This window comes from Gopherus flavomarginatus, chromosome 6 (genome assembly GCF_025201925.1).
Source record: "Gopherus flavomarginatus isolate rGopFla2 chromosome 6, rGopFla2.mat.asm, whole genome shotgun sequence".
Taxonomy (NCBI): domain Eukaryota; kingdom Metazoa; phylum Chordata; order Testudines; family Testudinidae; genus Gopherus; species Gopherus flavomarginatus.
The window spans coordinates 104,027,989-104,042,502 of NC_066622.1; the positions used below are offsets into that span (position 1 = coordinate 104,027,989).

The window sequence follows — 14,514 nt, forward strand, 5'->3', positions numbered from 1 at the left end:
GATGTGACAGTCCACCGACCCAAAGCAACTTAGAGCATTGGGGCCCAAAATGCTATGTTTACACCCCTCAGTGATGGGTTGTTCAAAAGCTAGAGCTGGATCTAAAGTCTTGTCCCTTCTCTGCATAAATGTAAAGGGGGAGGTCACTTTCCTTTTTGTCCTGTTGTTTTTCTGACAAAGTATCTCAACTTACTTATTTAGGGAGAATGAGTCATGTAAATATCCTCAGTAAAATGGACTTTCTCCTCCTAGAAAAATTAATTTACTTAATTTATCTTAAATTTGATTGCAGCGAGCACCCCTAATTAACCTGATTTTTTGCTGATAATCACTCACAATGGAATCAAATCAAAAATCGGGGGATGGATTGACCGGCACACAGAAAGAAGCTGCTCTCCGTGCATTAATTCAGCGGACAGGATATAGTTTGATCCAGGTAAGAATGTGTAATCACATGCTTGAGTGCTATTTTTTCATAGTATCTAATTTTAGCTTTAATTAAGTAGTTGTGTCAAGGGCTTGAGGGTAAATATTTAACAAGGAAACTTTCCTTCTTTGTTGGTTCTCTTCCCTCCTCTCTGTTGTGTAAGTCTGAAGGATGCTTTATTTTAATAAGTAGAACTGAATTCTTCCATTGATTTTTTGTTACACTGTAGCCAGGCATGATAAGCCAACCAAAAACCTAGAGCTGAATGTCTCTGAATCTCAGGAAAGTTTTGGATTGCAATCTGAACTTCACAGTTGCACTTTATTTTTATAAGATACCAAAGCAAACCCACTATCACAATGCCCACGCTGTGGGGACTACAGTGGCATAGCTGAGGTGTTGTAGCTATACTGGCTTAACCCTGTAGCCTACAGCAATTGAAAAGGTTTTTCCATCATCATAGGAACATCCTTTCAGAAGCAATGGTAATGCGGTCAACAGAAGCAGGCTTCCACCAGCCTAGTTGCATTTACACCAGGGGTTAGATACAGCGCTCAGAAGTGTAGATTTTTCACAACCAAGAGCCCTGTAGCTATGTCAACCTGACTCAGAAACGCTTTGTACTTTAAAAGTGTTTAGATCCAGGTCTGAATTTGACATCCTGGGACCATTTTTAGTCTCTAAAGATTAAGTATTTCATTTATCTGACATAGGACAGAGATTATTTATCAGCCTTAATAATCAGAGGTTTGTTTAAAGTCTGTTTGAGAAGATCTCAAAATCGGAGACATCTGTTTATTTTTACTAAATTTATGGCAGGCAGGGGAGCCTTTCAAAAGTCAAATTATCCATCTGTTTACTGAATTTTGGACTCTTCCTCAAAACAAATATGGTCTCAACATATTTCATTTTCAAATGCAAAAGAAAATTAGCAATACTATGAAATAATCTGGTATATTCTAAGGGAATATAATTGCAAATGGTAATGAGAGTGAGTTTTATGGCGTTTACGAAGGCTCAGATCCTGTCAGTTGTTAGAGACAGAAGTATGGTAAGCAGCACAGCAGCCCAAAGAGGCAGCTTTGGTCTAAAAGGAACCTGGAACTACCAAAACTACAGGGCAGACAATTAAAATAACAAAAGACAGTGTGTTTATATAGCATATACAGCTGTGTGCACACGCTATACATAAGCAAGCATTTGGGTTTGCTTCATTTTAACATTATCTACTATACTTCACACAAAGTGAGATAAAAATAACATACATCTGCTGTATTTATATTCTGTGTTAGTTTCTTTATCACAGTCTTCTTTTCTCTTTCTTACTTTCATCTGTATTTTTCAATATTTGATTTACCTCCATTTTCAGTTACTTCATCTCTTCTGCCTCTGACACTTTTCTTTTTGCTTCCCAGGTTCTTTGTCCTTTTGTGCCATTTTCAGAGTTTATCCTATTTCTCCTTTCACCTGTTCCTTTCTTCACATTCTCTGGGGTTTTATATCAAACTCATCACCACAGTATCCACGTAACTTGCTCCTTATCCCACCCTCACTCTACCTACTGCCTTCTCACTCAACTGCAAAAAAGGGAAGGGGACTTAGGAAAACCATTCTTCCTCCTTCCACCTACTCTGTGGAGAGCTGAGAATTGGCTTGGAATACTTTTTCCCTCTTTCAACACATGAGGTGAAGACCTTGCTGACTGAAATAGGTTTTTTTCCCTGCTGCTCATCCCATTGACTTACAAATACATTAACACAGTGATCTAATTCAAAGAGAAGGTTTTGTTTTTCCAATACTTTGTTTTGCAGTGGCATGGTAAAATTTCTCAAGCCTTTCTCATCTGAATCGACTTTGGGTCAGGGTTTTTTTCAAATTCCTTTAACTGAGCCTCTCTTGAATGGATCCTGCAGGATCCATAGGCATGCACTACATAGTAATCACAATTAAGAATGTGGCAAAACTGAACAGATTTATCGCACTTTGGCTATACAAAATGAATCAATAGAAGTTCATACATTACTCAGCAGAATTACACCTTCAGGGACAGGAAATGGTGTTTAACGTCGCCAACTTCAATGTTTTAAAATCTGATACTGCAGGAATTCACTCCTGAATGAAAGTACTGTTATGACTCTCCCATTATGATGAAAATGTTTACAGTAAGAATGACAATGGATAATTTACTACTACATCTGTCCAAGTGATAATCCATAGACAATAGGCTGGAAGAGACTTCTTGGTCCCGCATCACTTATATTCCTAATTAGTCTCCCTTCAAGATCTTAATCAGTTTCACTTTGCTGTGCTTTCTCACTATGTAAGGAATTTGAAACAGTTTCCATCTTCATTAAATAGTTTAGGGTTGGAATGACTTCAGAGGGCAAATGACTAGAGAATTAGGGCTTGTCTACACAGCAAGCCAGGGTGTGAATCTACTCTGCACCAGCTTGTCATACAGCAACTCATTGTGTGGACACTGCTGTAGCTTAGTAAAAGTCCCACCCTCTCCTCTTCCAAATACCTCCTGGAAACATAATTCTTCCAAGAGCAGATATGTAAGCTTGTCTCTTTGTTCTGTACAGTAAGAAGCGCGCCGTTAACTACCAAAATCCAGTATAAATGTAATAATTAATAAATGTTTCTGAGCCGTAGGCAGATTGTTGAAAACATGTACTTTTTGTTGAATGTGTTACTAGGTTAGAACCAAAACTAACATATGTTCTGCTGGGTGCACCTGTCATATGAGGTTTAGAAAAGCTGTTGGACGTTGACTTTTTAAGCCAACTCAAACATTTGAAAAAATGTTGCCCCAAATAACAGAAGTCAAAACACTCACCTCTCCAGTACTCTAATGTATGTTGTTTGTGACCCTCAGAGAAACTCTCTACAAACTGGTCGTCTCTCAAATACATCATGAAACTGCCATTAGCCACTGTAGAAGGCACACAGGAGCTGATCTTGTTCTTACTGAAGTTGATGGGAGATTTTTTTATTGACTTCACTGGAGCTGAATTATGACACCTGGTTGCTTTCTGAAGCTCATAAAACACTAGTAAATTATAAACTTTGACTCTGTAAAGGTAGATCGATGCTAGGCAGGCAATGTTTTAGCCTATGGCAGGCTGGCGTCTTGTCCAATACATCATGTTATATTAAACATTATAGCATCAGAAAGGTAGTATTTGACTAGGGTCTATCCACATAGTTAAACTTTAAGTAAACAAAGATAGGTAACATTTTAGCAAATATTGAGTGACTTCATTGGGCATTGGATCATGTCTTAATGAAGGAGAGTTGCACAGAGACATTGTTTCAGATGGCAAAAGCTGAAACGAAGGACATTGCTGAATCAGGATTTTATGAAGGGACAGAGAAGATGCCAGTGTTAGATGAGCAGAGATCAAGTGGGGTGCAGGGGGTAGATGGTGGAGGGATAGAAAGAAAGGAACTGTTATGCAGAAAAGTCCATGGAGAGTTATAGAAACAAATAAGGCAATTTTGAGAGATTTCTATTGATTCTATATATTTTAAAATATGTTTCTTTTCTTTGATGTAGGAAAATGGACAAAGAAAGTATGGAGGTCCACCACCTGGCTGGGATGCCCCGCCACCAGAGAGGGGCTGTGAGATTTTCATTGGGAAACTACCCCGAGACCTTTTTGAAGATGAACTTATCCCATTATGTGAAAAAGTAATGTTTTATATTGAAGAGAATGTTCTCCTCTTGTACCATACACATGTTCCTAATAAAACTGTGTTCAGAAGGAAGGCTGCATTTTCAAAGGCCTGGAACATGAAATAACAAATGGAAAATTGAAATGCATATAATTCTAATACACAAACATTAGCGACTCTTATTGTGTGTGTGTATACATTGCTAGGTGTATAACCCATCGTACTTCTGTGTTTGGGGAGGCTACTGTATAGTTTGCTCCTGTTACCTAAATCTGTTCTGAGTCTCACTTTCTATTACAGGGCTAAGCTGTATGCTTATACTTGTCTGGAGCTACAGAAATGTGGGGGTATAGAGCAGAAGCGCTGAGCAGAGGTGCTCTGACGCATGCTATCTGCACAGGGCTGATACAAGCAGAATGCCTCCGGGAGCACTGGGCAGAGAAAGCGTGCTATAGCATTCCTTCCACTTGATTTTGGGAGGAGCAGCATGCTCCTTCAATGACTCCTTCCAGATCCTAGCAGGTGTGTAGGGCTCTTAATGTGCCCCATCCTGTCTAATGACCCCAAGGGACCATGAAACACTACAGGTTATACCCAGCCTTCACCGATATGTACATGCAGCCACTGTAATTGTATGTGTGACAGTCACTCACATATTTTTTCACACACAAGAAGGGAGCAGTTTAAAAGCATGAAAGTAATACCAGCCACACAATCATTTGATTTATCTAAGTCACCACATAATTACATTATTGTAACACTTCTGCCTCCCCCAACTGCCCTCATTTTTTTTAATCTCTACTCTTTGTTGCTTGAGTTCCAAAATTAGATTGTATACTCCCTGAAGCAGGGACAACATAGGTGAAATCCTGGCTCCAGTGAAGTCAGTGGTAAAACTTGCATTGACTTCAGTGGGGTCAGGATTTCACGCCATGGCTTATTTTTTTGTAAAGTGCTTAGCACACCTTAGGTACTTGATAATAATGGTTATACCAGGGCATGCACATACCACATTCCCAAATATGGAAACTCCCAAAAGTTTGTCCTCATCCTCCTGCAGCACTGCGGTTTTCCTGCTTCTCTCTGGGCTCCCACCAACGGTGGCACAGAAGACAGTTTGATCAAGTGAGGTGCACATATTGACTTTGAGAACAGGCTGATGTTGTGTGATTGTGGAGCCTCCAGTCCTTTTCTTTCATCGCACAGACTGAAATTAAATATTTAAAAACAAAGAGCAAATCAGTGCAAGAAATCATTACAGTGACAACTGCACAGTAAGGTTCCTGAGGCACACATTGGAACTCTGACACTGTGTTATCAGATGATGTGAACAGAGGTCATTTACCTTGCTAAAGAGAGCTGAAGTGCTAACTCAGCCCTAACTGTCTCTTAAACATATGTTGCCTTTATTTATTCTGACTTCATTCATGGGTCAGAAAACAGTTCTCAAGTAAAATAGGTTCTGGCTGATGGTCACATTGGTGGAGATGTTCAAACAACTCTGAGGTGATATGCACACAAGACACGGTCAGGGAAATAACCAGCTTTGTGTAAATAGCTTCTGTGTTGTTGGTGAAAGTTTCCTTTCAGAAAGGGTTATTGATTTTTCTTTTCATTTACAGATTGGTAAAATCTATGAAATGAGAATGATGATGGACTTCAATGGAAACAATAGGGGATATGCCTTTGTAACATTCTCTAATAAACAGGAGGCTAAGAATGCAATCAAGCAACTTAATAATTATGAAATTAGGTAAGCATGAGTGGTATGTTCATATAAAGTGGAAATGATATATTACTCTGTTTTATTATACTCCGTGTGTTTTTCCTGAGACTTACAAAAGGATTGTGTAGTTATCTAAACCTTAAAATCACACCATCCATTGTTCCCTTGGACAGTCAGTCAGTAAGTTTCCCATTGATGAAAATACACTTTTAATTAGTTAGCTGGAAATTTCCTGCTGAAGTGTTTAAAAATGGTTCAGACCTATAGAAATGTCTTTAGATTATTTCAAAACATTTTTTTATTTTGCCCTTTTTTGGTTTTTAAAAATTACAGATATCAGAGTTGGAAGGGACCTCAGGAGGTCATCTAGTCCAACCCCCTGCTCAAAGCAGGACCAATCTGCAGATCCCTAAATGGCCTCCTCAAGGATTGAATTCACAACCCCGGGTTTAGCAGGCAAATGCTCAAACCACTGAGCTATCCTTAATTAGCTTAAATTTTAAAACTGCCATTTCAAACTAAAAAAATCAAACTTTTCATTGATAAAGTGTGAAAATGAAATGTTGTAAGAATTTCAAAACTTTTTTTTTGACATTTTCAGTTGAAACAATCTGTCCAAACCAACCCGCTCCTGCAAAGTTTCCATTTTGATAAATCTGAATTTTCTAACAAAAATGTGTTTTGTCAAAAAATTCTGGATCAGCTTTACTGGCAACCCTCTTTTGGCTCCTGAGAAGGAAGGGGAAGCTGCTGACTATCCCATCCTGAGCTCTATGGAGCCTTCTTAAATTCATAGAGTATGAGTGGGGCATCATGCTAACGCCCATGAGGGACTGCACTTTCTGATGTATTATTTAAGGCAGGCTAGGGATGGAATTTGGAGGCTGTCTAGGAAATGAAGAGCCTTTTAAGGCTTACGGGGAAGGAAGCTGTAACTCTCCAAAAGCCCTCCAGAGGGGCTGGGAAACAAGAGAAGGTAAAATGGGAATGAATGAAGGAGTCTTCATTCCCTGGGGCTCTGCATGAAGCCCAGAGAGAAGCAGGAAGCACTCAGAGAGAACAGGGATTAGCACTCCCTATGGCCTGGATCATGCAGGCTGGTGAACAGTGAGAGGTAGAGAGAGGTTGTTTCCCCAGTCCCCCAGTTGTGCTGACCCACAGGCTGACTATGATTTCCCAATTAGCTGACACATTGGTTAACATGATTTGTCCTGATCTACAGTGCCTGTAAATCACAGTTAGCATCATATTAGCTAAACACAATTCTTCACTGTTGTGCTCATAAGTTCTGGGGTAAAGTACAGTGTGGTACAGTTCTGGGGTAAAGGCAAGTCTCACTGGCTGGTTGTGGAAATAAACACCTAGGAAGTTAAAGATTAACATTTATTTCTCCCAAAGTATCAAATTATTTACAAGCAATATATTCTCAAAACACTGATACCTGCCTGCAGCTCCAATTTCACCTTCAAATTTGTGCTGTGTGAACATTCAAAATCAATTCTGAATATATTCCTTTTTGTCTGGCAAAATTGCTGACTGAGTGTTGGATGGAGTACACTGCTCAAAAGGATTGGTCTGATATGTTTTAAACTGTGTTTTTGGGGAAGATGAGGCTTGCGATTTCTCAGAGAACTGAGCCGGATTCATTACAAACTGGAACTGTTGTTTGTATGCAGGAATGGACGACTCCTAGGGGTTTGTGCCAGTGTAGACAACTGCCGTTTGTTTGTAGGAGGAATCCCAAAAAACAAGAAGAGAGAAGAAATTTTAGCAGAGATGAGGAAAGTCACAGACGGGGTCATTGATGTCATTGTGTATCCCAGTGCAGCAGACAAAACAAAAAATCGGGGATTTGCTTTTGTGGAATACGAAAGTCATCGAGCAGCAGCAATGGCAAGAAGAAAACTGCTACCAGGTTTGTCTGCAGTGGTGGTCATGCAGCTTCTTTCACCAACAGCAAACAGTGACGTTTTTCAGCTTTCCTATTGCCTGCCTGCCCAGCTGTTGGAGAGGCATAAAGCCTAGCCACTGAACTTCTTCACTTCTCCCCAGCTTCATGGCCAGCCAGGCAGAGAGACGGGATACTGAGCCTCTTCAGCCCTGGAGTGGGGGAGAGGGGCTGAGTCTTCCCGCTGGCTGATTGTCCAGTTCCGGAACTTGGGAGAACACTGGGAGGCAGAGTCAGGGAGCTCAGTCTTGGAAGCCCCCCAGAAAGCTATGTCAATTGGAAAGAGCCTTCTAAGCAGGCGGCTGGGGAGCCATCATTTTGATCATGAGATTTCGGGGCAACATTTAAATTTTCCCATGGAAAGTTTGATTTTGAGAGAAGGGCATTTTCAATCGGAAAAATCATTCCAACAAAAATTTCCCAGCCTGTTCTACTGTAATGAAGAGCATAATGTGATCTTTGCCACCGTCACATTGTTAACACTGCTGGTGTGTTACACCCTTTCCCCCTTCCTAAGTATAGCCTATCTATTTATATTGAAAGCTCTTAGTGGCAGGGACTGTCTACTACTCTGTGTTTTGTACAGTGCCTAGCACAATGGGACCACATTCTTGGATGGTCCCTAGGCACTACCATAATAAACAATCATCATTACAGCAAGCACTTATACAGCAGTTATTGCTTCAGGTGTTCCACTGATTGGGACTGACCTTTCCCCAGCCACTGCCATCCTCTTTTGGGGCAGCGCTGGCAGCTTACAGGCTTCCTGAAAGAGGGGAAGGTCTGTCTGCTGAACGTACAACAGCCAAGGCCCCAACTCAGTGTCTATGCCATCTTCCATTTGCAGAGTCTCCTGGACTGAATTTGTCCCTGTAAATTATTATTACACCTGAGTACTACTACTTTGCACCATTATAGTCCCTTTTATTTGTGCATTAAGTGACTTGCCCAAGACCAGATAAGTTATTTACTGAGCCAGGAATTTACCCTGTATTCCTGTCTTAACTCCTGTCAAATTTCAGATGCATCAATTTGATGAAATTACCTTTATATAATACAAAGACACCCAACACATACACATGCATGTACTTTATTATATACATCAGAATCAGCTGCAAAAGACAATACTTTTGCAGTTAACACAGGCCAAATTAACCTCCATTACACAGCAGATTGTTTAGTGGAATTCAGTGGAATTGGCCTGGCATGCCATTTTCTTGGTTCAAAGAGATTTGCTAGGCTCCTTTCAGGAAAAATCATTTGCTCGATCTCTGCTGAAACGAGAAATAAATCTCTGATAAATCCATTTATCATTATTTGTACTGGTGCAAGCTAATATATTTGAAATGGTATAGCTGCTACAGATTTTGCAAGGATTTAAAGTTGCATTAAAGAAGAAAAATATTTTCTTCCCGGGATGGTGGAGGAGATGGCAAGATTGCTGAATGTGGGAATATTTATGGGCCCTAATCCGGGAGGATGGGAACTCCCATTAACTACAGTTGGACTCAATGGTACTCAGAACCTTGCAGGATTTGGAGAATACAATCTGAGGACCTTATTCAGGAAAGTAATTATGAACATAGTTAGGTTTAGAAATGTGCTTAAGCATTTTCCTGAACAGGGATGCTTTCCTAACTGGAGCCTAACGAAGAAATCTCTAATGAGGAATTGCATTTATGCCTAGACTTAGATTACACAGGAATACCTTTGAATAAGAATTTATTAGCTGCTACATTTGAAGACATGAGCAAAATTTACTAGTATTTAGCCATGAGATTTGATTAATTTTAAGAAGGCTTGTACAGGTGTTACTAAGGAGGTAATATGAATAATTGGCTTACAGAACCTCTAGTACTTGTGATAATTATCAAGGTGAAAAGAACCCAACTTGATTGTCAGTCCCCAAGATAAGTTTACAGAACTTGCCTTTAGGAGAACAGCTTCCATAACACACATATCATGTGAAAGTCACCATGCATTATTAATAATCAATATTAGATCTTCAAATTGTGCGCAATGAAAGTCAGAAAAGAGAACTAGATCTTGGTACCATCACTCTTACAACACATCTAGTGTTACAAAAGTTCCATGCCTATACTGAACTTTACATATGAGCAAAAGTGTAGAATAGTGACAAAAGCATGGAGATGAGGTTAAGAGTTCAAGATTCTCTAAGCAGCTCTGACTCTCACTGTGCGACTTTGGCCAAATCCCACTCCTTCAGTTTTCCCATTTGCCAGGTAGGAATAATACTTCACAGAGGTGCTGTGAGTGTCAAATAATTGTAAAATGCTCTCGGATCTTCGTCCGAAGTATGGTGCTAGACAGCCATTTTTGTTTATTCTATATTCACCTTGGCTGTGAGCATAATTTAAGATCATATGCCGCTGGCCAAATTAATATCACTCAAAGCTTTTTAAATAAATTATACTGTGACATCACCACATGATGCAGTGAGCAAAGACCTAAGATATGTTTTGCTTTAAGGTGTATTTAAGTTCTCATTAAAAAGTAAAGCTTCCACTGGTCTGTGAATATACAGAACTCAGGGAGTTGCAGAGCAAGCTACATCATACTATGAGCCTAGCCGCTGCTTGAGGGATTATTTCTAGGGTAGTTCAGGGAAAGAGGTGAAGGTGGTCAAAAACAGGAACACAATTTTTGAAAAAAAAAACAAACTTTGTCTCTTCTCTTCCCCCACCCACCCCTCCCAATGCAATTTTTTATCAAGTTCTAGTATGAGGGAAGTTTGGTGTCCAAGCTTATGCCTTGAAGAGACTACTAGCAAAACCAGCCTGTTATTTCTACTGATGATTTGAATATGATCACTGAGACCTGGACCAAAGCAATACACGTTACATAGCTAGTTGATAGCCTATCAAATGACTACTTTAAGTCATTACCAGTTCAAGCCAAGTTTAGGCTAGCACTGAAAAGATATAGAGCTCAAGTTAGTCAAATTCACTTCAGATTTATTTTGAACAGAGTGAATCTTGTTTTGAAAGGAAACATTTTTGTTTTAGTAAATGTTCCAAGTTTTTCAACAAAAATAAGTTTTCAAATTCCTTCCCTCCTTATTTTCTTCCCCTTTCCCACTGGAACAAGAGGAAGAGTTCCTAAAATTTGTTTCCATTTTGACAAATGTAAAAAAAAAATCATAGAAAGACAAGATAAGAGAAGGACTGAACTGACAACCTCCATTGTTAGGCTGGATAGAAATGCATCATCTGGAGAAAACTTGTTTGCTGAACTCATTAAAATTGCCAATGAAAAAGCACTGAGTCTATCACAACATTTATTATATTATTGGGTGAATCCAGGACAAGGCTGGGCAGGAAATAAGGTCCTGAGATTTTTGTGGCTGAGCTAAGCTTCAATTACTGTTGGAAGAGGAGTAATTCCCTACAAGATGTGCAGGAACGGAAGGAAAGCTGGTCGAAGCAGTTACTGTTGCCATCTGTAGGAGACAAGAGGGGCCTCTGCACAAGGCTGTTTGCCAGTGCTCATTAGCATGATTTGCACGACCTCAAGACCAGCTCTGTGGCTGCATGCAAAGCTATGCCAACACTCTTGGTGAATTTAAAAGCAGTGAATTAATTAACCAAATGTAAATTATTACTATGGACATGAGATTCATGATGCTGTCATAGGACTGATTTTTATCCATCTAATTTTTTCCCTTTTTTTTCCCCTTTAGAGCTCCCCAAATCAGTTACAATTTCTCCTTGAGGGACTCATCCAATACACTAAGGCAGTGAGATTTCTTTCCCCCACATAAGACCCGTCTTGTAATCATTTATTACCTTTCATTCCCCTATCTTCGCTATTTCCATTGAAGCACTATAGGGACCAAACTACTGCACACAAATCAAATTTCTGAGAACTTAAGTCTTACTTAAACTTATTAGAATCACAGTGTTTGCCATACTATCGTCTGTGGAGTCCCTTCCAATCAGCTGCAGAAAGAAACACTTTGAAACCAAACAGTGGAGGGAAGGGACTTTTGGAAGAGAAGCGGGTTCATTAAGCGATCTCTCTGAGTGGTTTATAGAATGAAAATGTTTGAGGACCGTACCATATTTTCTCTCCTTGTTGGATGCTGCATATCTGCAGTGTAAAAAGAATAAAACCTGGACATCTGACTATCTGTTTCTGGATACACATGGTATATTTGCCTCTGTTCTAGCATTAAATTTTAGACCTTCTGTATAATCAGTCCATTCTACTACCACAGCATAATTTTATACAAAATATCAATATGCCTAGAAACCAACTGAACAATGGTACTTTAAATTATTTATTATTTTTTGCAGGAAGAATACAGTTATGGGGACATCCTATTGCTGTAGACTGGGCAGAACCAGAAGTTGAAGTTGATGAAGATACAATGTCATCTGTTAAAATCCTCTATGTGCGAAACCTTATGCTATCAACCACTGAAGAGACAATTGAAAAAGAATTCAACAATATTAAACCAGGTAGGAAATGACAAAGTAGGTTTTTAGCTGTTGAAGGGTTAAGCCCATTAAATTGGTAGATATTGTTCAGTTATAGTAAACTAACAGTAGTTGCTCTGTTTCTCTGAAATATTAAATTGGTGGAACACCAACATAAAGGATAACATAGCTGTTCTTTCTCCTGTAAAACATTCAAGTGCTGAAACAATTTTCACTCAGTTTAAGTTCCTAAAACAGCCACTGCTGGAATTAGATCATACAGTAAGCTGCTTGTTTTCTAATTCACAGCACAACTGACAGTTTTAGGGCGGTTTGGCAAGTCAAATAGCTCTGCTGCAGTCCAAAATGGTGTATGAAAAGTCCTAAGGATTCTATGTTAGTAAAAATTACTTCTGTTGTGACATGTTTTTGCATATATGCTTTCCAGTAACTTGATTTCTGCAGAAAGGTTATTTTGTTTTTTTTAAACAGCAGCTTTGTTTCGGGGGGTAGGTTTTACCTCCAAGGAGAGCAAGATTATGTAAGTGGAATAGACTCTTTTCACTATTCTTCTTCCTATATGGAAAAGGATAATGTTCAGAAGAGAGTGATTCAGGATGGCTGTTTCACTCCTGCCCACAATGATTGACTGACTTTTGAAAATTCCATATGCTTTTTTAAGGTGGTTTTATATAATGAACATTGACATGAAACTTGCACATTGAAGAATCACAAAGTACTTGGATTTTTTAAACCATATTTAACTGACCAGGACATGCAGGTGAATGAAGACAGGCACAGGGAGGGATTTAAGTGGCAGACCACAAGGTTATTAACACTGGGGAGGGGGCTGTATGCCCCTCCTTCTCCATCTCTCAGTACTAGGCATCTGAGTGGGTTCAGTGTGGGATTACAGGTTCCCAGCATATATCCCATAACTCAGGATAGACTCTCCTCAGCCTACGCATAGTACTCATCTCACTCTTCTGAATCCTCTCACCTTCCCCACTCCCAGCAGTGGGACAGAAGGTGCTAAAAGAATACCTCAGTCTGTGAATACTTCAGTCCCCTCCTGTCCCAAAGGCATAAGGTACAACAGCAAAATCCCAGTGAATTACCTATAACTGCTGGCCCTTTTGGCTTTGTAACCACACAGGACTCCAGTTACAACATTCCTGCAAATGACTAATAATTTCTACATTCTACTGCTATTTAAACCAAAATGTACTTCCATGATGCTTCAAGGAAGGCAAAAAACCCTGCAGGCATCTGCCAATTTTGCCCCAAAGGGAAAACTTCCTTCCTGATCCCAAAACAGGCAATTGGTCAGGCCCGCAACACACAAAAACCACTGCTTCTATATTACAACTACAGAGAGGGAGAGTGGGGCAGCTAAGGAGCAGGTTTTTTGAGCTAGATACTCCAAAAAACCCTAGGCAGTTTTTAAAATAATAAAGGTTTATAGGGGTGAGGGGCCACTCAGCTCTCATCTTGCTTTGGCTGGCCAATGGGAGACAGGGGGAAACCCCCCCTGCATTCCCAGACATGTATTCCCACCCTACTCCCAGCTGCCTACCACACTACAGATCTATTCATGTTTCCCACCTAGTGAGATGGGTGGGTGGCTCTGGATTTAATTCACCTATGTTCTATATTCTAGAACTCACATCCAATTCAACTCCTGAAAATGTATAAGCTTAATTCCCCATCATAGAAACGAATAACATACAGAAACTTACATAAAAATACAAACCAATATTTATAATTTAATCCATACATTATCCTAATATTATCCTTATGGCTTCTATTACAGGCAACTATGAGTATGTAGGGTGGGATTTTCAAAAGTTTCTACATGAGTTGAGCACAAGTTCCATTAATTTTCAATGGGAGTTTTGCTCCTAAATCATTAAGAAGCTTTTGAAAATCCAATTCTATATAATGAAGAGCATTTTGACACTCCAAGAAATACAATCATCTCTGCACTACTTTCTTGTGCTCAGCATCAGGAAATCATTCATGATCTAACTCACTTCTATTAACTTTCTCCTTAAAGTTTAAAGATGTATTGCAGAGCATCTTAACTCTTTTGCTTTGTCTCTGGCTCCATAAATTTCTCTTTTTCACATTAGGCTACAGCTGAAAGATCTATTAGAAATTCCTATATGAGTCATTCTTGTCTTTTTAATCCCTCAGTATAATACTTTGAGCAAACATGAAGTTGATAGATAAATCATTTTACTTTCAGCTTCTTCCCCCTATTATTAATCTCAATTTGCTCCAGAACATTTAACTT

The 14,514-nt window shown here is 39.4% G+C and overlaps 1 protein-coding gene across 2 annotated transcripts in view; it reads left to right on the forward strand.

Annotated features, from left to right (window-relative positions):
* Window positions 1–337: 337 nt before the first annotated feature.
* Window positions 338–14,514, forward strand: part of A1CF (APOBEC1 complementation factor) — a 36,234-nt gene continuing 22,057 nt past the window's right edge. For both annotated transcript variants that reach the window (XM_050959494.1, XM_050959495.1), the window contains exons 1-5: window positions 338–436; window positions 3,987–4,121; window positions 5,728–5,858; window positions 7,508–7,746; window positions 12,096–12,260. In XM_050959494.1, coding sequence (XP_050815451.1) covers window positions 338–436; window positions 3,987–4,121; window positions 5,728–5,858; window positions 7,508–7,746; window positions 12,096–12,260 — 769 coding nt within the window. The remainder of the gene's footprint in view (window positions 437–3,986; window positions 4,122–5,727; window positions 5,859–7,507; window positions 7,747–12,095; window positions 12,261–14,514) is intronic.